The 24,332-nt window shown below is 49.4% G+C and overlaps 2 protein-coding genes across 2 annotated transcripts in view; one reads left to right on the top strand and one right to left on the bottom strand.

Moving 5' to 3' along the window:
- Window positions 1–6,762: 6,762 nt before the first annotated feature.
- Window positions 6,763–9,222, bottom strand: DLX2 (distal-less homeobox 2). Its single transcript, XM_030851903.2, has 3 exons — window positions 8,574–9,222; window positions 7,896–8,080; window positions 6,763–7,383 (listed from the first exon to the last, which is right to left on the bottom strand). Exons 1-3 carry the CDS (start codon window positions 8,977–8,979, stop codon window positions 6,976–6,978), a joined length of 999 nt encoding a protein of 332 aa, XP_030707763.1. The 5' UTR covers window positions 8,980–9,222; the 3' UTR covers window positions 6,763–6,975.
- A 4,025-nt stretch (window positions 9,223–13,247) lies between these two features.
- The window catches only part of ITGA6 (integrin subunit alpha 6), a 328,970-nt gene continuing 317,885 nt past the window's right edge, over window positions 13,248–24,332 (top strand). The window contains exon 1 of the mRNA XM_060302245.1: window positions 13,248–13,408. The gene's annotated coding sequence lies outside the window, so the exon portion shown is untranslated. The remainder of the gene's footprint in view (window positions 13,409–24,332) is intronic.

The following is a 24,332-nucleotide window of genomic DNA, read 5'->3' as shown; positions in this document are numbered from 1 at the left end:
AAATTATGAGTAATTTTTAAAAATTTTAAAGCAGCAGCAGTTACCATGCAATTCAGGCTAATTCTGCGTAGGCTCCGAACGGATATAATTATCGAGGAGTCAAGATGTTATGCTAAAAACTATGCATTGATATTCCCATTTATTATGTACATACAACTTTGACAATGTTGATGCTTGAAATAGCAGGAAATTGTCTTGCGCAAAAATTACAGTCCATATTAGGACATCTGAAATTGCGAAGAATTATATAGTAATTGCAGGCTTTCAGATGGGAGAGCCAGAATGCTCAAACTAGTGCAAATGTGGATAAAATTACAGATCAGAGCAAAAATTAGGGAAAAAGGGGGTCTGGGATTTTTCAGGTTGGCTATAGGATTCCGGAAGTGTCTAATACCACATGATTGCTGCAGCTTTAGGGGAGACATTCATGCCTCAAATAGCGCCCTGGCCAGGGTGGCTTTAATTGAATTTCTTGGGCTTTTTCTTTTAATAGGGGCAAATGAGAAAATTGGCCACCCAAGGCAAATTTTCACTGTTCTCCTGCGGGAAAAGAGAATCCCTTTTCCCGCGTGCCGGCTGGCCCCAGCTGGGATGCCTGAGAGGCCCAGGACCCCGACCCTAAATGCGGCAACTAAGCAAGAAAGTGCCTGAGCAGGATTCTGACCACCCCCCTTCCTCCTCCCAACACCTCTTCTATTTCTTTTCTTTCCAGTTCTCCCCTCCTCCTTCCTTCGGCCCCTTTCCCGTATTCTCGCAAACCCCCTCCAAAGTGCAGCCAAGTAGGGCCCTGGAATCTGCAGGCCTAGTCCAGGGGGCGGGAGGTGGGGTGTGGGGGTAGCTGGCTGAGGAGTTGGTGTGAGGCGGTCATCACCCCTAGACAGAGTGCCGCCCAGTGCCGGCGGACACCAACCTGCTTTTTGGGAAGCTTTGGGAAGAGGAGGATCTGAGGATCCTCGGGGCCCGCCCCGTGAACTCCTAGGCGTTTCTTTGATCTCCACCCCAGAGAGAGAGCGCCCCCGAGAAACACCCATTCCCCACTTGGGCGGTGCTTCTCTCGGGCACTGAGACAGCCTGCGACTTTAAGAAGCCAAGGCCAGGGCCGCAGAGGGATGGGGCGGGGCGGGGGCTGCCCCGGGGCGGGGTGGGGGGGGCTTGCTGCGGCTCCGGGCTGGAGAAGCCTACGGAAGTGCGGCCACCGCTCGGAGCAGCCCGGACTCGGTCAGGTTCCAGGGCCAGAAGTCGCCATTGTTCCGTGAGCGACGATTTCATCTCTAGGGTATTTGAGCCTCCTGGGCCACAAAAAGGAGGGCAGGAGTGGGAGCGGGGTAAGCCCGCCATGTTTGCTCTGTGCGGGCCCGAGTCGGCCCCCTGGGATTACCCCGGCGCGCTCCAAGTCCAGTCCCTCCCTCTCCTTCGCCTTTTCTCTTTCCCCTGAGTTCTAATCTTATGGCCCGCAGTCCCGACCCATCACAGGGAGCCTTTCTCCACCTTCCCGGGCTCCGCGCCCAAACCTCACTGCTGGTCTCCTCCCTCCAGCTCCTAGCGCTGGCGGGACCGGACCCGGGACGCAGCCAGTGGCACCAGGACTCCCGAGGATTCCCAAAACGGGCCTCCGGAGAATCCTGGGAGCGCTGCGCAGCCCGCAAACTGCTAAGACACTGCAGTGTTTGCGGTCTGGCCCGACCGGGAGGACGGAGAGGAGCGGAGGCGGCCGGAGAAAGAAAGGTCTATCTAGAGACTCTGCCTGTGTTCTCACGTGGAGGTGGAATGGCCGCTCCTCCAAGACTTGCCTGCTCTCTCTTTTCGTTAAACACAGCCTACCCGCGGCATCGCCTGGCCCCAGGCCCCAGGGCGGAATGTCAAGTCTTGTAATGGGGCAATCACTGCCAAACCCGTCCCCGCGAGGGGAACTCCCGGCAGGGGGGCCTCAGAGGGTAGCGGGGGCCTCCGAATCCGCCCGCGCCTTTGAGTTTGGGGGGTGGGAGACTGGGCAGCGGGTTAGGCTTGGGGGCAGATTCCAGATGCAGAGGGAGGCTTCCCTGGGGCGGTTTTGGGTATCACGACCCTGCGAGAGCCCGCCCGTCTCCGGAGAGCCTAGTCAGACCCGGCCAGGGGCCCGCGTAATCAAGACTGCAGCATCGCGTCCCACCCACCGGCTTGCGGGGACCCCAAAGTCAAATGCAAAGGAACCAGTATTTTAGGAGGAAGAGAGAATCTGTAGTTTCATTCTCAAAGAGGTCTCTAACCCCCAACAGGTTTAAGCGACTGGTGGTCGCTGTTCCCTAGAGGGAAAAGACCCGGCTTGTGACTTTTGAGCAAGTGGTTGGGACGGGGACGGGGGAGGAGGTGTTTGGGGGAGTGCGGAGTTACTCCTGGGTTTTACAGTCAGTGAGGACATCTTTGTTAGAAAGGTAAGGGGCCTTTCTACTCCCCGACATCACTCTCCTTCACGGGACCTTTTACCCCTCTTTTCCGCTCCCCCTTCTACCAAAGGACTGTTTGTAAACAAAGCTCCAGTCTTCCAGCCCTCTCTCCGCCCCCATCAAACCTGATACTTCCCCCAAACTCTCCCCACTAGTCTCGGAAATCCTTACACAGGACGGATATTCACAATTTTCACAAGTAATCCTGAAAGAAGGCGGAGGGGAAGCCTCCTAAATGGTCCCACATTGCAGCCGCGCTGATTAGGCCCGGGATGAATTCCCTTTCTTTCCTGCCTCCCGCCCCTCCCCCCCGCAGCCCGGGAGCGGCGGGGCGGGCGGCGGGAATTCGGGCCCGCGGGAGGGGTGTGTGTCTACACCCAGGAAGCACCCGGGGCGGGGTGGCCCGCGACGCAGCGCGCGCAGGGCGGGGGTACGGTGGGTGGGGGAGGGGGAACTGCGAGGGGCAGGGGACTCGGGCTCGCCAGGAGTGCCTGCAACTGGAGTTGGACCTCAGTGCCAGTGCTCAGCCGGAGTTCCGAGCAACACTGCCAGGGGGTGGAGCGGAGAGAACCGGGCACCCCTCACTCTTCGTCTTCCCTCCCTCTGCTTCCCAGCTCTTGTCATATCCTATCTCTGGCCTGATATTTCACGCGAGCAAATGGAAGGAGATTACAATGAAGATTTATGTGTGTTCCGAGCGCGGCTGGTTTCCCAGTGCAGGGAGCCGAGATCGCTGCTTCCCATTTCCATTTTTCATTCGCGCTTTGGGGAGTGCAGTCGGGCGCGGGGGGAGCTTGTCTGCGCGGCGGCGGCGGGCTGATCACAGGGCTCTGCGTCTCCCAGCGGGCCGCGAGACTGAGAAGGACTTGCCAGCGCGTCGCCCCCGGCGGAGCTGGAGCCTGCTCCCTCCTCCCCCAGCCAGGCTTTGTTTCTCCCCTCGCTCACCCCTCCTCCTCCCCGCCCCCTTACTTCTGGGACCCAGGTGCATCCTTCTTTCCCTTCTCTTTGCCCTTCTCCTTGTCTGCGGAAACGCCCCCTTCCTCTGGCCCCTGCACCCTTCTGCTCTCTGCTTCAAGGGCTTCCCGGGAAAAGGCGCGCCTTGGCCCGGCCCGACCCCGCCGCCGCCGGGTGCCAGGTTCGGTGACTCCGGCGAGTCTGTGGGGCCTCGGCCCACCCCAGAGCTGGGGCCGCCCGCCCTCCCGGCTCCCAGGCTCGCTCATGCCAAGGCCTGTTGCGTGATTCCAACTTGGGCTGACATTCCCTGCCCCGGGCGCTTCGGCGTAGGCCTCTTAATCATCTTGTCTGCTGCAGATCCTCGACACCAGCCAATTTACTGCCCCGTCTCTCCTCGCTGGTTTCAGGAGGGGGAGGGGAGTGCGCGCAAAGGAAGGGAGGGCACAGTCAACCGCAGAAAGAAGGCTGGCACCAACTACTGGCACTCAAAGAAAACCACGAAATTTGGAGCTGGGGCGGGAGTGGTGGCAGGAATGGGGGTCTGCTAGGCAGCAACTGCTTAGGGAAGTCAGAATCATGGGGTCAATGAGCTTCATCCCAGGCTTCCCTAGCCTGGGAAAACACTGCAGGAATGCGAACGGACACTTGACTGAATGGCCTCCCTGCCTTCCCCAGAGCCCCAACTCTGTGGACCATACTCTGCTGTAAACTAGATTCAATGCAGGCCTCAAAACAATCTGGCCAGAAAAGTGAGAATTGCTCTCAGTGATGCTTAGAAAGTCACCATTGTCCCACGTCTGTTTTTTTTTTTTTAATTTTATTTTTGGCTGCTTTGGGTCTTCGTTGCTGCACGTGGGCTTTCTCTAGTTGCGGGTAGCGGGGGCTACTCTTTGTTGCGGTGCGCGGGCTTCTCATTGCGGTGGCTTCTCGTTGCGGAGCACGAGCTCCAGTAGTTGCAGCACTTGGGCTCAGTAGTTGTGGCACACGGGCTAAGCTGCTCCGCGGCATGTGGGATCTTCTCGGACCAGGGATCGAACCCATGTCCCCTGCATTGGCAGGCAGATTCTTAACCACTGCAACACCAGGGAAGTCCCCCACGTCTGTTTTTTGGCAGACATTAGTTGAGGACACACAAAAAGGATGGCCTGAATAGCCATCCTAGAGGACATATGGCAAACTGGGCTCTCTGGCTTGCCCCAACCTCCTCTCCAGTAGACGCTGTTCGCTTCAGAGGGGATGGCTAAGGTTCAGCCTCTCATATAGGAAGGGGCCAGAGCTCTCCCAGCCCTAGAGTGCCCTAGAATGCTGCTCTTCCACACAAGGTGAACTTGGAAGGGCCTCTGGGTAACTCTGGGCCTCATAATTGCAGGGCATTTTATCCCAATGCCCTCACTATTTGGGGGCATTGGGATAAAACTCTATGCTACTAAGCAAAATTTACTGAGTACTTACCAGGTGCCACACACTGTCATTCCCTTGTTAAAGGCTCACAGCTCTGAGATATCTGTTATTATTGATTCCATCTTACAGATCTGCAAACTGCAGCACAGAAAGGTTAAGTGGGTAGCCTAAAGTCACACAGTTTGTGACTGAAGCCAAGACGTTTCCAATTGTAGGCCCCAGCGCTTTCAAGGAAAAAGACTTTTGGTTCAGGACTGCATTACCCACCTACCCCTGGCCTTTGAAGGGAATGCCAGAAATTAGGGTCACTTCCAAAGCTGGGCGCTAGTTATGTGGGACCCAGTGTGGAAAGCAGAGCTGAATCATGTATGGACGTTTCCCCTTCGAGATCGTGAGGTGTTAACAACGCCGAATCCACAGCACTGTGCGTCGGTCTCCGTGCGAATGTACATGAATTTTTGTCGGTGTTCTGTGTAGGAGTGTAAGTGTGATTCAATATGTGATAGTATGGATGTGACTGTGAGAGTCAGTGTGTGATTGCATGTGTGCTAGCGCAGCCCTGTGTGCCCAGGGTCGCCCTGCCTTCCAGAGTCTCGCGAGGGCCTGGGTGACTCACTGAGTTCTCAGCTCAGCCAGTCCCAGAAGGGCTGCAGGGCAAACAGTGGGGAGGGCCCAAAGTAGGGGTTAGACCTCGGCTTCGGCAGGTTCCCCGCGGCGGCTCGAAGGTACTGCCCTGCCTGCACCTCGGGCGCGGGGGCGGCTGAGACCTCCCAGGAGCGGGGCTGCAGCGCCGGCGCCGAAGGGGCCGGGCGGGCGGAGGCCGGAGCCACCGGGCGCTGAGTGACTCACCGCGCCGAGAGCTGGCGAACCTCGCGCAGGGACACGGATGCGGGCAGAGCGTGAACTCTCGCAGCAGCCCTGCGCTGAGAGTGCGGGTCCTCGCCTCGCCGCACCTCTCCGCAAGTCGCAGCCTCCGATAGATGTAAATGTCACTCTTGGCTGACCTAGTTCCCCGCCTGGGCAGCGGCTCGAGCTTCCAGGTCGTGACACCAAGAAAAAAGCGCACACATCCAATGAAAACAATAATTTATTTAAATAATCTCTTCATATTGTAAAATCAACATTAAGAGCATGTTGTTTTCATAATAAATAACCCCAAAATACCTTTCATTTCAAGAACAAAGACTTTAGGATAAGATAAAACAAATCCAAATCAGTAGCTTAGTTAAACTGAGAACATTTTTCGAAGGGAAAAATAAAACGGAGGGGTTGCTGAGGTCACTGCTAAACCGCAGTTTTCACAAGTGGGGATTTACAAAAAAGTCTGAAAAGATGAGTATTTTTATACAAATAAATCAGTGGGAAAATCTGCACAGACACCTTTATTTACAAACGCTATATCGAAGTCCAGGCTAATAATCCTGAATAGGTTTTAAAAAAGATAATTTAAACACATTTTTTTGCAGTGTCCACATATTAAAAAAATCATTTTTTCCCCCAACATCAAAATGAGGTCATCCGCAAAGGCACCTAAACTTTTAAAAAAATAAAAATAAAAAAACTCCACTGGTGAAGGATGAGGAGAGAGCTGAGGGAGCGTTCCTGCGAGGAGAGCTAAGGCGGGGGAGGGACGAGGGCTCCAACGGCTGGAAACAGCAGGGCAGAAAAAAAGCGGCGGGCCGCCGGGGTCAAGGGGTCGGGGCGGGGGGAGGGCAGGCCGGCAGGACCGGGAGGTCAATAACCCCAGAGGACTGGAGCTGAGCCTGGGGGCGGGCAAGGAGAAAGGAGCCTCAGAGGGCCCAGGCAGCCTCGCGGGCGGGGCAGGCGTCCCTCTCCGGGACTCTGCTCGCGGCCCGGGGCGAAAAAGGCGCCGGACTGCCTCGCCGGGCGGGGCGGGGAGGGGAGGGGAGGGGAGGGGAGGCAAGTCTGAGGCGGGGCTCAGGTCGGAAAGGCGGCCTTGGCAGGGTTTCTCCCGCGGATGCCGGGTTTCTCCGAGAGGAGCCCGTGGCGCGAGAAGACGCCTTCCAGTCCCTGGCCGCGCGGTGGCCCCGGCCCTGGGGTAGGCCATCCTGGGCCGCCACCTCCGGGAGCGGCGGGTGCCATCATCGGGCCAGCCGGAGGGACCCTATGGCTCTGGGGATGAGCAGTAAGGATAACTGGTCCCTGCTCTCTTAGTCTCTGGCGCAGTCTCCGGGAGTTAGAAAATCGTCCCGGCGCTCACCGGGGCGCCCCCGCCGCCGTGGTGGTGCTGGTGGTGGTGGTGGTGCGGCTGCGGGGTCTGCGCCGGGTGCAGCAGCGGCGCAGCGGCCTGCAGGTGCGAAGCGGAGCCCGAGGCCTGGTGGTACCACGGGTAGTTGCCCAGGAAAGCCGAGGCGGCGCTGCTCGGGCTGGAGCCGGAGCTGCCCGCGCCGCTGCCGCCGCTGCCCGGACCGCCGCCGCCCCCCATCCGCTGCGGCGCGCCGAAGTCCCAGGAGGTCGGCGCCGAGGCCGGCGGCGAAGCACAAGGTGGCGAGGCGCTGGTCCCCGGGTGCTGCTCCGAAGGGATCTCACCGCTCTTCCACATTTTCTTGAACTTGGATCGGCGGTTCTGGAACCAGATTTTGACCTTTGTGGAAAAGGGACCTGAGCATTAATGGAGGAAACTCGGCCTGGGGCAGGGGAGGGGAGGAAGCTTAGGAAGACAGCTGGTTGGGAGGTGGATACCCTGGTCAGGTAAGCCGATCACGTGCCGCGGCCTCAGAGGGTCTGTCGGTTCCTGCTCCAATGGGAGGTATTCTCAAAAAACCCGAGAGAGCTGATGTGTGTGCACTTAGGTGATGGTGACAGCGGAGGGAGTCAGGAGGGCCACTTGTTTTACCCGCTTAATCAGTAGTACGCGGAAGGACAACTTGCTACCGGATTTCTGCCCACCCCTGTCCTATCCTTTTCTCACACGAGGTGGCACCCTGGGGGATTTCAGCTTCGGGCGTAGAAGTTTAGGCCGCCCAAGGCGCGGGCCTCGAAATCCTTAAAAGTACTATAAAAAATACATTAAAAAAACATAGTCCTAAACCTGCCTGCTTCCTGGCCATCCCAGGCCAGCGCCCTCCTCGTGCCTCCCAGGCCGCGAGCCCTCACCTGAGTCTGGGTGAGGCCCAGAGACGCCGCCAGCTCAGCTCGCTCGGGCAGTGCCAGGTACTGAGTCTTTTGGAAACGCCGCTGAAGAGCCGCCAGCTGGAAACTAGAGTAGATGGTTCGGGGTTTCCGGACTTTCTTTGGCTTCCCGTTTACTATCCGGATTTCAGGCTCGAGGTCCTCTTTCTCTGCAATAAAATGGAATCGTGAGAACCGCGCAACCGCGGGAGCCCAGGAGTTCCCCGCCCGCCGGGAGAGCAGCGTGGAACTTGGCCTAAGCCGGGAGGCGGGTTCTTGGAGACGCTGCGCGGCGCTCAGGCACAACTTTGCAACGCGCGGACCCGCGCCGCCAGCGAACCCGGGAGTCGGCCCCTCCAGGGAAGGGGAAGACAGGCGCAAACCGGGGGAGAAAGGAGCAGCAGGTGGTAGGGAAATGAGGTTGTTGTGAGGCGGCCGCCGAGGCCACCTGGTCCCACCAGCCGAGTACCCGGGTACCCGAGGGACGTACCCGGTGACCCTCGGCCAATTGAAAGCTGATGAGGGTAAAGGGCGCGAGGAGAGCGGGAAGCAATCAGTGTGAAAGGCCAGGGCTCCAGATGGATCCCCGTCCCAAACATTTTTATCCCACCCATTCCAGGAACTAGACGGACTTGGCACCCTTGACGCGAAAGTTATGCTTACCAGGTTCGTTGTTGGCCGGGGACGAACTGGTCCCGTAGGGCGCGTAGGAGGTGTAGGCGGCGGTGTAGCCCAGGTCGTAGCCGCTCTTGGCTGAATAAGGGACGTTGTTGAGGCCGCTGGCGTGGTACTGGTAGGAACCCATGTGCGCGTAGGGCGAGCCCCCAGCGCCGCCGCCGCCGCCGCCGCTGCCCGCCGGGTGTTGCTGGTTGGTGTAGTAGCTGCTGTCGGTAGCTGTGGACACCGGGAGTGTGGGCGACTCCTGAGGCTTGTGGAGGCTGCTGCTGTTGCTGCCGCCGGGGCCAGCGCCGCCGCCGCTCGGGGGCTGCTGTTGCTGGTGGTACGTGCTAGAGGCCGTGATCTGGGTCGAGTGCATATCAGCCACCAGACTGTCAAAGACTCCAGTCATCCTGGCCCGGGACGGGAAAGAGCAGGGGTGGCGGGCGCGCGGGGGGTTGCGAGGCGCCTCCTCCGTCTCTCCCTGTCCCCTCCAGCAGCCAATGTAATTACAGTGGGGGAGGGGAGAGGAAAACAAGAAATGCGGCAATGGTCTAGGCAACTCCTCCTCCGGGGGAGGCGATCACCGTGCACTGCTCGGGACAGCTGCCTCCGGCCTCATCCTCTCTCCGCCTCTCGGGCCGCTCGGCGCCTTGCCCAGCGCGGGCTCGGGCGAGGGGCGGGCAGTGGAGGGGGCAGGGGTGGCGGGGCCTGGCCAGGGCTCCGGGAGGAGGTGGGAGCAGGTGAGCAGCCCCGAGCGGCTTTACGATTGTCTGTGGGCCGGGCTCCCGCAGGGTGGGCATTTAACACTCGTCACGTGAGCTCAGGCGACGTCACCTAGCAACGGCCAATCAGAAGCGCCGAGCCACAAGGCTTCTGGAGCTCCGGAACGCCGGGCGCGGGGCGGGGGTGTTGGGGGAAATCACAGGGCTGGCGCGGCGGCTGCTGTGGTCCTGGGTGCAGACAGGCTGCTGCTGAGTGTGAGCTGCGAGGCGAGGGGCTGGAGGCGGGGGGTCGGGGAATCAGGGTGACCGATGGCAGGAGGACAGAAGGCGTGAAGACGGAGACTGTCATTTCGCCTCCGAGAAGAAGAAATGGGGTCTCCCAACCCATTCTGTGTACAAGTGTCGACAAACTCCAGTGATTCATACTTTCACGTCCGAGGTCAGCTTTCAAACATTAATCAAAATAAAGCGGTGCGGAGAGCCCGGCCAGTTCTAGCTCCGCTTTTCCTCGAAGGGTCTGGCATTTACTGTTGTCAGCCACTCGGCACTTGACATTCCATTGATATAATGGTATAATAATAATACCTGCTTCCTAACCCACAGGGATATTAGGACAATTAATTCGATAATATTTAAACTATTTTCCTTGCTCCTTGAGAGAAAAGCTATATAAATTCAAAGGTAGTATTGCTAATGATATATTTGAAAGCATTTTCCCTTGTACTTTTCTGATGTGGACACCGAGACTGAGTAATTACGTGTATTTGATGGCTAATTGACAACCGAAGAACGATCCCGGGGATTTCCTCTCTAGGTTGGACTGACCAGATGGCCTTCAAAGTTCGTTCTAACTTTAAATTCCATGCTTTTACGAAAAAGGAAATGGGATGATACTTTGGTGAGAGTGTTGTCTCGATACTACAAATCTTGCTAAATTTACAGAAACGGAAAAGTTTTATCTCATGCACTTAACCCTATTTTACAGTTTTTTTCATTTTAGAACGCTGTTTGGCCCTATCACTGCAATCTCTTTTAAATCTGAAGTGGCGACTTCCTCTATATCTCTTGTTTCCTGGTGGTTGGAAACCGTGGCCCGGAGTTGAGGGACACTCGCCTTTACCGGAGTCCGCAGTTCCTGCCTTGTGGCGCCACCTGGTGGAGGTGTTCGTGATTGCGGTGGGCCCAGTAGACGGTCTAATGATGCCGAGGCGCCAGCCTCTGAAACCCCCCAAAAGAACAAAATAGTAATTAAAAGCCACAAAATTGTGCTAGTGCACGCCATCTGAAGCACCCCGTTCTAAAGACATAACACGTCGCTGAAAGAACTTGTTACAACAACTGCCTAATGGAAAACAAGTTAATACTTTGAAAAATATCTTTGGTTTTCTTCCTCAGAAAAAGCAAGTGTGTAATTAAAACTGCAGCATCCACATAGCTCACTCTCTGTGGAATACTGAGGAACGTAATCCTCCTGGATTTAGTTTGCAGCCTTCCTCTTGGTTACAGAAGGCCCCTAGATGGAGAAGCGGGAGCTGGTTTAGAAAGCTTCAGGAGGTGGGTCTCGCCTCAGGCCGCATTGCCTCATCAGTGCATTGCGCTCAGCCTGCTGCTTTGTGGGCCCCAGTCTCAAACTTAACCTCTTGATATGTAATCAAGATTGCTTTTTGGTGTCCTGACACCAAGTTACAAATCTTTCTGTCACTAAGGTGGTAGCTGTTTTGACCTAAGGTAAAAACTTGTTTTCCTATTGAAAATGAAATATAAAAGATCTAATTTCCATAGCCTTGCCTTCTCTCTGCTCCTTTGTTTCCACCCCAAGCATGTACTCCAGACTTTCTCATGGTGGCAAATGCGTTTAATTTTATTAACTATGAGAACCTGCATTAATGGCCTGAAGTCCAGGTCAGCTAGGTCTGGAAAATAGCATCTTCCTGGAAGGAAATATGACCCTAGTTCCCCTTTAACTGCAAAACAAGGGACTTGTTTGTATGTGGGAGAAAAGACCGGAGGCAATGAGCAAAGAGAGAGAGGGAGAGAGAGGCAGAATTTACAATTGCATTTGGAGAATCAAGTAAATACCTGAGATGTTAATTCTGATAATCTGGGCACAAATCTGGGTTTGCCTAAATTATCAGATCACAATATCCAAACGATTTCCTCACTTTGGTCTAAAGTCAGGGAGACAGTACTGTAGAGAAATGACACTCTTGTCCACAGTTCAGAGTAGGGGGATGCCTCCATAGTGATTTGAGAGGAGTTTAGGGGGGCTCAGACCGAGTTTGGGGTAATGCCTCCTTGCAGCCAAAATTCCTCTTCCACCTCAGGGCACCCTCCTTCCCCTTTTCTGCTTTCAGTTTTCTAGAGAAGGATGGCGGAAGGAAGGGGGCTCAGTGTCTCTGCTCTGGTCTTCTATGTTCCAGCACCGTCGCTGAGACCTTCCTGTTTTGGATCCCATGCCCACCAGGTTGTCGCGACAGCCCTTTATCTGTCTCCTCCCTTGGGAGCCTCGTGACAAGCCTTGCAGGCAAGGACGGAATCATAGTTCCCATTGTACACGTGAACAGTGAGGCTCCAGGGCAGAAACGACTTCCTTTGAGTTAGGTACCCCTCCTTTCTCTGTTGCCATAGTGTAAACCACAGGGTACTTACCGTAAGCCTTGGTCGAACAGCTGCCGACCTCTGGCAGACAGCGAGCGGCTCTGGAGAACAGGTCTGCTGCGCCTTGCTTTCAGGCCTCTGCCCCACCGCTGGCCTGGGTCAGGCGTTTAGGGCTTCCCCTGGCTCTGCGCACAGCCTCTGCCCGACCACTGGGCGTCCTCCATTACACAGAAAGCGGACGCCGAGGGGTGCCGGGATGGGGGGGGGGTGGGGGAAGAGGATGACCCCTGTCGGCTGAGGGCGCGGGGTGGGCGCCGAAGTGCAGTTTGTGCGCAGCCGGGACAGGCTTATTCTCACTCGCCTACGTCACTCGGGGTCACACGCGCTGCTGCTGGACTGCCCCCTGTTCCCACTCTGCACTCTGCCGTCGAGGGTCCCAGGCAGCTAGTCTCGCTTACCATGCCACGTACTGTGCCAGGTGCTGGGAGTTCCTGTTCTCCAGTACCTTACAGTCTCGTGGAAAAAGCAGATATATTGCGATAACTAATACAGTACTAACGGCCAGCTTTTATTTCTTGAGCGTTTCCTGAAGTCCAGGAGTTCTGACAAGCACTGACCCCTGGGAACCATCCTAATGTGGTGGGTTCACAATTATCCACATCGAGGAAACCAAAGCTTACAGAGACTGATTTTTTTTTTTTTTTTGCTTGAGGACACGCAGCAGCATCAGGACTTGAACGCAGGTCCGGGCCACAGAGGCAAGGCCGCTGCTGCCCGGGTCCGGTTTCAGGCCTGGGGGTCACGGGAGATCGCCGCGGCACACCCACCTCTCCCGGGCCAGGGGCTCCGAGGCAGAGGGACCGCTTAGGAAGGGGCCCTGCGGCCCCAGGAGTGGACTGGAAGGAGAGGCTTCTCCGGGAGACTAGCCTGCGCGGACACGGCTCGCGACCCGGGATGATCCCGGAACAGACTCGAGGGTCACTGTTTGGCGCGGGGAAGGCGGGCGCCCCCTCCCGCTCCGCCCTCGAACCGCAGCTCCGCGCAGGTGTTTTGTCCCCGCTGAGTTGCCGCACCTCCGCTCCCTGCTCGAGTGAGTAAACCCAGAAGGGCTTGGCGAGAGTGAGCTGACGCTCGGCGTTCACAGCCCCGAACCTTCCGCGGCTGAGTCAAGGCGCTGGGTGGTCAGTTCAACATGCTTCTAGAACTTTCAGACCAATTTCCCCGACTACCTTCTAGGTCTTCCTGACCCAGATCCAGGCCCATTTCGCTTTACTGCCTCTTCAGTGGTTGAAGCAAAGAGAGCGAAACCGGGGTTTCCTGACCCGCCAGGGCGCCCAGACTGGGGCGAAGGGCCCCCCGGGTTCTGAGGCGCTGCGCAGGGCCTCAGTGTCCAGCTGGGGCTCCCAAGGCCGGAGACTCGGCAAGGTGGACAAGCTTCAGTGAGCGAGAGGGACGCGTTCTCTTTCCGCGGCTTTCAGAGCTCAGTGTTGGATCAGGCGGGCCAGGAACGCAGATGGAGTAAGTTATGCCCCCGCCCCCCCGCCCCCAGCTCCGAGCACTGGGACCTTCACTTTGCACTTTCAGCTGCACCCACGTGGGGTGATAAGAGGTGTGCAAACAAATGGCTCTCAACAAGGTTTATTCCTAAACCTGAAAGAAAACAATTTCCGCCCCTTTGCCCTAGGCACCGCATGGGCGGACGCCGCAGGGAACGTTTGCGTCGGGCGAGCTCAGGTGCCTGCGGGGCGGGCGGGGAGAGCTGCGTTCATTCTGGAACCTCCTGCCCTCTGCGTGCCCAGCCACGGTTGACTGCTGCCTGTCAGGTTGAAGGGTAACTCCTCCCGTAAGAGGGGCGGAGGTGAACCCTTGTGCGGACGCCCAGACTCGATGGTCACCCCCTGAGGCTCATGGTGCTGGGTTGTCAGTTATAGCATACTTCTGGAACTTTCAGAGCCAATTTCGCCTTGTGCCTTACAGGTCTTAGACTCTAGTCAGGTCCATTTCACTTTATTGTCTATTCAGTGGTTGAAGCAACCCGCCCCCCAGTACCAAACGGGAAAAGAACTTGGAAGGAACCGTTTGAAACTCAGAGTACCGTTCTGGGTACACGGATTCCCTTCTCTCCACCCCGCCCCTTCCTCATCACACACTAAAGAGCTGTGCCACCTCCTATGGAGGTGCTGACTCCTGGGCTCGGGAGCCAGACTTTTCTGAGTTGAACCGCTGCTCTTACTGTGTGACCTTGGGAAAAGGACTTAATTTTTCTGTGCTTCGTTGTTTTTGCATCTGTAGAATGCGGATAATAATAATACCTTCCTGGAGGGAGTGGCAAAGTAGGTGAAGAGGATTAAGAGGTACAAACTACTACTATGTATAAAATGTTAACAATGATGTAATGTACGGCGCTGGGAATATAGTCAATATTTTATGATAACTTTATCTGGAGTATAAAAATACTGAATCATTATGTTGTACACCTGAAATTAATATTGTAAGTCAACTATACTTAAATCAAAAACAAAAACAAGCAAACAAACAAAAAACCCAATACCTTCCTCCTGGGATTATTGCGTGGGAACATATCACCACGTGTTTTCTTGTCTGCTGCCCTGCTTATCTGGAGAACTGGGCATTCTCTGGCCTAGGCTCTGCAGGTTCTAAAAGGCCAAGGCGAGTGTGTTGCCCCATTTTCTTCTCCAGTGCGTAAGGATGCTTTCTTCAGGCGGCAGGCTGAGAGCAGAGAAGGCCTGCTAACTCCAGCGGACCAGAGCAGGCTGGGGATATGGGCGTTGGCCTCCCAGTCGCAGTGTAGGGCCCATGTGCCTTAAGAAGAGGTCAGGAGCTGGGATGTGGGGAGTGCAGGGCTGCCTGCAGTACTGAATTTAGGAATGGCTCTCAGGCTACTTACTACCTAACTCATGTAGCATTGCACTATCCTCATTTAGTCCCCTGGGCACTATCCTCATTTAGTCCCCTGGGCAGAGTCCCTCTGTGCTGAGCCTTAGGTAGTTTCCCTGTGTGGCATGCCCCGGCTGCTTCTACACCTCTCTGAAACCGTAGAGGGGGATGAAGAGGAGCCCTGCAAGTTATTCATAGGGAACTGACTATAGCTATGTCCAGCTTCTTGCATCCTTTTTTAGATAAAGGGAAACGTTGTTATTGTTAAAGAATTACAAAGTAATTTGTCAGAGAATCAAATAGTATTAGAAATATATTGGAGTGGTTAAAAGTATAGGCTCTGGGCTCAATTCCTAGCTTGGCCATTTGCAAGCTGTGTGACCTTGGGAAAATTACTTAACTTCTCTGTGCCTCAATTTAGTCTTTAATCAGAATAAGACTTCATCATTTGGACTAGTAATGGAAAATTGTGAAATAGAACAAGTGCTGTCTCCCAAAATCTGATCTTTTGGGGAACACAGCTAGACCGCATTTCCAACCAACCCTTGCACTTCGGTTAATGATGTGATTCAGTTCTAGGCTATGAGTGGAACAGAGTGGGAGTCACGAGTACCAGTCCTAGGATGGGCCATTTAAGACAGAGCTGAGACTCTTCCCTGCCCTTCTTCCACTGGCTGGAACCAGAGTCAACTTAGATTTTGCACACTGTCACTTCCACGGCATTCTGTTGGCCAAAGCAAGTCAGAAAGCCAGTCCAGAGTCAAAAGGGGAAGTAGACTTAAGATGACCAACTCATCTGGGTTTGCCCATGACTTTCCTGACTTTAGCACTTTAAGTTCTGTGTCCCAGGAACCCCCTCAGTCCTGGGTAAATTGGGATGGCTGGTCGCTCTCAGTAGACTCCACCTCTTAGTGGGAAGAGCTACAAAGTCACATTGTAAAGGGCATAGTTATAGGGAGGGATGAAGAAATGGGACATTTTTTACAGTCAGTCTACTCCAATGCCTATGAGGTTTCCAAGTAGAGTATCAGGTATCATTTGACTCTTATTTATTTATTTGGCTGTGTCAGGTCTTAGTTGCAGCACGCGGGATCTTTGTTGCGGCACGTGGGATCTCTTCCTTGCGGCACACGGTCTTCTCTCTAGTTGTGGCGCGCAGGCTTTAGAGCACACAGGCTTAGTTACCCTGCAGCATGTGGGATCTTAGTTCCCCAACCAGGGATCAAACCCACATCCCCTGCATTGGAAGGTGGATTCTTAACCACTGGACTACCAGGGAAGTCCTTCATTTGACTCATAAGAGAGGTCTAGTCTGGAGATAAATTTGGGGTGTGTGTGTGTGTGTGTGTGTGTGTGTGTGTGTGTGTGTGTGTGAGATTATCTAATATTTATTGAGCAATTGAATGACAGATACTAATATAGTAAACTTTTAAAAATAGTAATAATAATATCTTTAAACTGTTTAGTTTTAATCCTTACAAATTAAATAGGAAAATACATACTGTTTATCTCCATTTTACAAATGGAAATAGGAGTTTAAAGTATTGTTTCTTGAGATAAAAGGAGAGCAAGATAAAAGGAAACTGATGGTGAGGGATGGAGATAGCAAATCTACCAAAAGCTGATATATGGTTCCCAAATACAGCAATTTGAGGCTAATTAGCATAGGGGGAATGTCTTGACACACCTTGATTAGGTTCTGATGGACCTGGTAAATTATTGTTATTATTTTTTATACATCTATTGGAGTATAATTGCTTTACAATGTTGTGTTAGTTTCTGCTGTACAACAAAGTGCATCAGCTATATGTATACATATATCCCCATATCCCCTCCCTCTTGCGTCTCCCTCCCTCCCACCCTCCCTATCCCATCCCTCTAGGTGGTCACGAAGCACCAAGCCTCCCTGTGCTTTGCAGCAGCTTCCCACTAGCTATCTATTTTGCATTTGGTAGTGTATATATGTCAGTGCTACTGTCTCACTACGTCCTAGCCTCCCCTAACCCCCCTGTCCTCAAGTCCGTTCTCTATATCTGTGTCTTTATTCCTGCCCTGACACTAGGTCCATCAGTACCATTTTTCTAGACTCCACATGTATGCGTTAGCATACGATATTTGTTTTTCTCTTTCTGACTTACTTCACTCTGTATGACAGACTCTAGGCCCATCCACCTCACTACAAATAACTCAGTTTTGTTCCTTTTTATTGCTGAGTAATTTTCCATTGTATATAGGTGCCACATCTTTATCCATTCACCTGTCGATGGACACTTAGGTTACTTCCATGTCCTGGCTGTTGTAAATAGTGCTGCAATGAACATTGTGTTACATGACTCTTTTTTTTGTAAAAATAACAAATTATTTACTGCTTTATTATGTTAAAGTATTTCACCAAGACAAGTTGCAGTCAAATTAATGTGAGTCATGGAAAATGAAATACATAAAGATGTATTTATACAAGTACAGACTAAATATTTTCCATACAGACTCTTTTTGAATTATGGTTTTCTCAAGCTGTATGCCCACTAGTGGGATTGCTGTGTCATATGGTAGTTTTATTATTAGTTTTTTAAGTAATCTCCATACTGTTCTCCATAGTGGCTGTATGAATTTTCATTTCCACCAACAGTGCAGGAGGGTTCCCTTTTCTCCATACCCTCTCCAGCATTTATTGTTTGTAGATTTTTGATGATGGCCATTCTGACTGGTGTAAGGTGATAATCTCATTGTGGTTTTGATTTGCATTTCTCTAATGATTAGTGATGTTGAGCATCTTTTCATGTTTGTTGGCAATCTGTGTGTCTTCTTTGGAGAAATGTCTGTTTAGGTCTTCTGCCCATCTTTGGATTGGGTTGTTTTTTGCTATTGAGCTGCATGAGCTGCTTGTATATTTTGGAGATTAATCCTTTGTCAGTTGCTTTGTTTGCAAATATTTTCTCCCATTCTTTTTTTTTTGCAGTACATGGGCCTCTCACTGTTGTGGCCTCTCCCGTTGCAGAGCACAGGCTCCAGACAAGCAGGCTCAGTGGCCATGGCTCACGGGCCCAGCCGCTCCGTGGCATGTGGGATCTTCCCGGACCGGGGCACGAACCCGTGTCCCCTGCATTGGCAGGTGGACTCTCAACCACTGTGCCACCAGGGAAGCCCTTCTCCCATTCTTGGGTTGTCTTTTCATCTTATTTATGGTTTCCTTTGCTGTGCAAAATCTTTTAAGTTTCATTAGGTCCCATTTGTTTATTTTTGTTTTTATTTCCATTTCTCTAGGAGGTGGGTCAAAGAGGATCTTGCTGTGATTTATGTCATAGAGTGTTCTGCCTATGTTTTCCTCTAAGAGTTTTACAGTGTCTGGCCTTACATTTAGGACCTGGTAAATTATTAATATTTAGAATAGTAAGCCTTGAGCAATTCAGAAAAAGTTAAAATATATTCACATGTATTTCTGCTTTAATTTCGTTTTGGTCAGAGAACATACTCTGAAGGATTCTAATCTTTTGAAATGTATTGAGACTTGTTTTATGGCCCATATACAGTCTGATTCAGTGACTGTAATAAGTGTGTTTGAAAAGAACCTATATTCTGTAGTTGTTGGATATAATGTTCTAAAATGTCAATTAAGTAAAGGTGGTTGATAGTATAGTTGAGAATTTCTGTTTTTACTGTTTTTGTTTGTTGCCTTCTATCAATTGCCGAGAGAAAGGTATTAAGGTATTCAATAATGGTTGTGTTAGTTTTTCCCTTTAATTCTGCCAACTTTGTCTTTATGTATCTTGAACTTTGTTATTAGTCACATACATATTTATGTCTTCCTAATTAATTAGATCTCTTATAATTGTGAAATGCCTCACTATTTCTCTGGTAATACTCCATCTTGAAGAGTACTTTATATAATAATTATATAGCTAATCCGTATTTTTTATGCTTACTGTTTGCAGGGTTTTTTTTTAACATCTTTTTTTTAACCTATATATCTCTGTATTTCAAGTGTCATATTAGTGAGAGTCCAACTGGGGGACAGAAACTACAGTAATTTGAACCAGAAAAGTTTAATATAAAGAATTATTAAGTAAAAGAGGGGATTGGAATAATGAGGGATTGATTAGTAAAAAGCAAAAAAACCCCAAAAAACTCAAGAATATAAGAAGAGCAGATATAAGTAGCACCCCTATTTCTAGGGCTGAGATAGGGTGCCCAAGGAAGGGTCTCTCCCTCCACCTCCCTCTTGCCAAAGCTGATGCAAAGCTCCACCTTGTTGGAGAAGGTTGGGCCATAGCTCACGGTATGGCAGAGAAGTCAATGTGGTGCCACATCAACAAATCTTGCTGGAAATCCACCCTCTGGAACTTGCCAGAAACTTGCCCTCTAGGATGCTGAGGAAAGTTGTTCACACAGAGGTGGTTTCTGCTATGAGACTGCCCAAGGGGTTCTGGAGAATCTGCTGGATGCTGGGTGCTGCTGACCATTGTGCACTTAGGAGTTGGGCACTAGAGAAGCTGACAGTGTTGCAGGTGTCTGGTGAGAGAGCACTCTGAAGCCAGCAAAGAAAATCTTTTCTTCCTGCAGTGTATCTCCAGTGATCACCACTGACAAAGCTTAACATTGTGGCAGGTGGCAAAGGGAAAATATTTAGATTCCTAACTCCATTTTTACAGAGCCTGAAAAGAAAGATGAATTTGGGGCTGAGAGGCAAAATATTGATAATTGGCACAAGTGTGTCTCTTGAAAGCATGTAGTTGGGTCTTGCTTTTCTACTGAGTCTGATAATCTCTGCTTTTTAATTGGAATGTTTGGTCCATTTACATTTACTGTAAATCATTGGTAGATTTGGATTTGGGTCTACCATTTTACTATTTGTTTTCTATTGGTTCTACTGAGTTGTTTTTGTTTTTGTTTTTGTTGTTTCTTTGTTCCTTCCTCACTGTTTTCTCTTAAGTCAATTAGGTTTTTTTAGAATTCCATTTTATTTTCTATATTTTTTAGTTATTCTTCTTTGCATTTTTGTTTTGAATGGTTGCTCTAGTGATTACAGTATACATCCTTAAAGTTTTCTTAGCGCCTACTTAGAGTTTTGGTTCCATTTAATGCAAAATATAAAAATTTTGCAACCATACAGTTTCACTTACCCCCAATTCTTTATCCCAGAGGTTGACAAACCGTGACATTTGGGCCAAATCTTGCCCTGTACCTGCTTTTGTTTTAGTGCAACACAACTATACCCATTTATTTTTGTATTGTCTGTGGATGCTTTTATGTTATGATGGCAGAGTTGAGTAGTTGCAACAGAGACCATATATCAATAGCTTACAGAGTCTAAAATATTTCCCATATGGCCCCTTACAGAAAAAGTTTGTTGACTCCAGTTTATGCTACAGTTGTCATATGTATTAATATAAGTATGCTAAAAATACCACAATATTATAATTTGCTTAAATGGTCATATGTATTTAAATATATTAAGAGAAGAAAGATTGTCTTTTATATTTATCTACATTTTTACTACTTCTGGTCATCTTTATTTCTCCCTGAAGATCTGAATTTCCATCTGGTATCATTACTTTTCAGCCTGAATTTCTTCCTTTAGCATTTCTTATAGTGTACTTATGTTGGTGATGAATTCTTTTAGTTGTCATTTATCTGAAAACATCTTTATTTTGCTTTCATTGTTTTTTTAAAATTAATTTTTGGCTGCATTGGATGTTTGTTGCTGCATGCAGGCCTTTTCCAGTTGTGGTGAGCAGGGGCTACTCTTCATTAAAGTGCGCGGGTTTCTTATTGCAGTGGCTTCTCTTGTTGTGGAGCACGGGCTCTAGGCGCGTGGGCTTCAGTAGTTGTGGCATGCTGGCTCAGTAGTTGTGGCTCACGGGCTCTAGAGTGCAGGCTCAGTAGTTGTGGTGCACGGGCTTAGTTGCTCTGCAGCTTGTGGGATCTTCCTGAACGAGGGCTCAAACCCATGTCCCCTGCATTGGCAGGCAGATTCTTAACCACTGTGCCACCAGAGAAGTCCCTGCTTGCATTGTTGAAGAATATTTTCACTGGAGGTAGAATTTTGAGTTGAAAGTTTTTTATTCTGTAAATGCTTTAAAGATGTTGCATCACTGTCTTATGGCCTTCATTGTTTCAGATGAGAAGTTGGATAGTAAAGGTATCATTGTAGTAATGAGCTGTTTTTCTCTGGCTGCTTTAAATATTCTTCTCTTTATCTTTGATTTTCAACAGTTTAACTGTAATATACATAGGTGTGTTTTTCATTTCTTCTGCTTGGGTTTTGCTGGGCTTCTTGAATTTGTAAATTTATATCTTTCACCAAGTTAGGAGACTGTTTGGCCACTATTCTTGACATTTTGGAGGGCTTCTTCTCTCTTCTGGATAATTTTGGGGTTCAAGTTATATGTATGTTAGATTGCTTGATATTGTCCTATAGGTCTCTGGGACTCTTCCATTTTTTTTTTCCTTTGTGTTTTTCAAACTGAATAATTTCTAGTTCTGACTTTCTTCTGCCATCTCAATCTGTCTAGTAAGTGCAGTTTTAATTTCATATACATATTTTTTCAATTCTAGGATTTCCATTTGGTTCTTTTTTATAGTTTTTATTTTTTGCTTAGGTTCTCTATTCATTCATTATGTGCACATTTTCTTTTATATCTTTGAACATATTTATAATAGTTCCTTTAAATTCCTTGCATGCTAATTCCAACATCTGGGTCATTTTAGTGTTGGTCTTTATTGATTGCAACTCATTATTGGTTGTGAAATAAAATTAGAAAGTTGTGCCTATCATTAATGATAAAAAAAGAATGAAAATAGCAATGTGCATAGTGAGCACCTTATTTTGTGAAAAAATTATTTATATATGTATATATAAACACATGTGTTCTTAGTTGCTATGTAAAATGTATTTGTTATTGTGGTTATGGTAAAAAATGTTTGAAAGCCACCAGCTAGAAGACAGATATGTAATGGGATCTGTTTCAGAAGAAAGACCTCAAGTTCTTAGAACCAGAGCTTTCCTGAGGGAAACAAATGTATGTATAGATCTGGTGAGCTCTTTTATTTCAAAGGAGTAAAAAGAGAAAGTAGAAGTACTTGATTGGTATTTGCTAAAATTTGGCTCTCTGTATTAGAATCTCTAGGACTCTTGTTAAAGAATTAAAATGGTGCTTCCTAGATCTGGCTCAGAAGTTCCCAGGGAAGAGCAGGAGAAATCTGCTTTTAACAAGTTCCCTCAGGTGACCCTGAGTGAAAGGAAAGTCTGAGAACAGAGGTTTACACTAGACCTTAGCATGTGTGAAAGAAATGATAATAATGGCCACCATTCATTGAGCTTTGACTTGGATAACTGAAGCCAGAGAGGCTAAGTAATCCATCTGAGATCACACACCTTGGAAGTGATGGACCTGGGATGTCAATGAGGATTATCTGACCTTAAGCCCTAACTCTGAACCACTGAGTGGAGTGGGGTCTAAGATACCAAGTCTGCAGAGAGGCAGGGAAGTCAGTTGCCCTAAGCAGTGGTTTGGTGGGGCTCTGCTCTGTTAGCTGTGTGACCTCAGATTCCACAAGTTCTTCGGGCTTTGATTTTCTTCTCTGTAAAATGAGGGTCTAATGACACTTCCCCCTCAGGTTTTGGAGGGGTGTGGGCTGCATTACATGGTGGATGAGTGCTCTAGGTCTCTGTGTTCTGTCTTTTTATCACACTCTTCCCTTTCCTCAAAAAAGCAGAGTAATGAAGGGAGTGTGAAGGAGATCATGGGTCCTTTTGCAGCCAAACTTGGGGAGAGAGGACCCCACAGGCTCGGAGGAAAGGAGGCCAGCTCTAGGAATGCAGGTCAGCTTCCTGCAGTTGGCAGGCAAGGACAGGAGAATGCAAAGGGCCTGTTTGGGCCTGGAAAGGGCCTGTTTGGGCCTGGAAAGGGCTTCTGGGATGAGTTTCAGATGACCTTTCTAAGATTCCCCTGTTCCAGTGGTCTTCATGACATCAGGGCAGTCTGCTTTTGACTTGGTTAAAGTGTATTTCCAAAGCTCGGGACTCCATTTCCTCACGGGGGTATTTTGAAGATTTGTGTTTTAAAGTACATCAGTTGTTTCAAGTGAAAAGTGTTGTAGAAGGAGGGCACAGAATCATTTGATTATCTAATTTTCATGTTTACATAGCATTTGTTTTAAAGTAGTAAGAATCTAAATTCCAAATGTGGTTACAAAATCAGCCTCCACTTAAACCGGTAAGTGTATTTTAATGAAGCTTAATGTAAAAGCATGTATTTGCATATTGAAATTTGCTTGAGCCAACTTGTAGAGTGTGATCTCCAGAGCACTGGTTTTCTAGTGTTCTGAGAATGTGGGAGTTCTTTCAAATTACTTTTCATGGCCTGGAAATGTTAGCTCAATTGGTATAAGGCTTAGTAAAATGGAGAAGGTTCAAATTAAATTATGGTATAAGTTACAATACAGTACTTTTCCAAGTCATTCTTAGAATGCTCTTGGGATTCTTTAGAACCCAAATGTCATATTTTGGAATAGTTTCTTAACTTTATTCTACAGCTCATCTGTATTTAAGGCAACAGGCATGAGAACTTAACATACGAGAATTTGCCAAGTCAGAAATAGACGGCTTCCATTTTCTACTGATACCTTCATTCAAAAGTCAAAGTGTATTAATACACTTATTAAAAGTTTAACAATTTCAGAGGGACTACTATAGTTATATAAAATGAGGCTGATTTGTTTATTCTAAACCTTTATTAATTGTGAAAGATAACACACAGAGAAAAGGTACATAAAACACAAAGTATGATGAATAATTACAAAATAAATATAATTAGAAAAAAAACACAAAAGCACCACCCAGATCAAAAAATAGAACATTGCTGTTATCCCCAGAACTGCTTCTCATGTGTCCCATCCAGATCACCTCTTTCTCAACCTTCCCCTACACCCCAGGTAACCATTATCCTGACTTTTATGGTAACCACTTCCTTGCTTTTTAAAGTTTTGCCCATTTTTGAACTCTATACCTAGATGGACTAATACTAAGAAGCACCAGCTTGGCTACCTAGCCTGCCCACATCTGTGTGAACCTGGCTGGGTAACACAATTCCCATAGCTAATCAACCTCACTATGAGGCTTTGTTTTCCTAATATCAGTCCAAGAAGAGTCTTGGTCTTTTTGGCTTTAAATGACCTGCCCTATTTCTTGTCCTCCCAGTTTTCATCTTCCAGAGCCTAGACTCTGTGCTGGATTAAGTTCCTCAGTTTGGCCTCAGTTTTTTTTCTACTCAGTACTCAGTCTTTACCAAGAGATGAGATTATTATTTTTTCTTTAACACTACAGAAAGTTTTCTTTGGGATATGTCTTTTTTGCTCAACTTTATAAGATTCATCCCTGTTGTAGGTGTAGCTGTTGTTTGCTCATGTTTACTGCTGTCTCATATTCCATTATGATTATATATATAATAATTTATCCATTCTATTATTGATGGACATGGGGTTGACTTCATTGTCGTTAAGAATTTCTTGTGCTTGTCGCCTGGTACAAATATATATGCATTTT

The sequence above is a fragment of the Globicephala melas genome, chromosome 7 (assembly GCF_963455315.2).
Source record: "Globicephala melas chromosome 7, mGloMel1.2, whole genome shotgun sequence".
In the NCBI taxonomy this organism is placed as follows: Eukaryota; Metazoa; Chordata; class Mammalia; order Artiodactyla; family Delphinidae; genus Globicephala; species Globicephala melas.
Note: the sequence above shows the minus strand (reverse complement) of the source record. Positions and strands in the feature narration are given on the sequence as shown.

Bases quoted from the DNA above. Each gene is read 5' to 3' on its own strand.
- DLX2 (XM_030851903.2), bottom strand. From the start codon at position 8,979: ATGACTGGAGTCTTTGACAGTCTGGTGGCTGATATGCACTCGACCCAG. The intron at 8,081-8,573 runs GTAAGCATAACT...ATTTTATTGCAG, and splicing joins CCCGGCCAACAACGAACCTG to AGAAAGAGGACCTCGAGCCT. The intron at 7,384-7,895 runs GTGAGGGCTCGC...TTTTCCACAAAG, and splicing joins TGGGCCTCACCCAGACTCAG to GTCAAAATCTGGTTCCAGAA.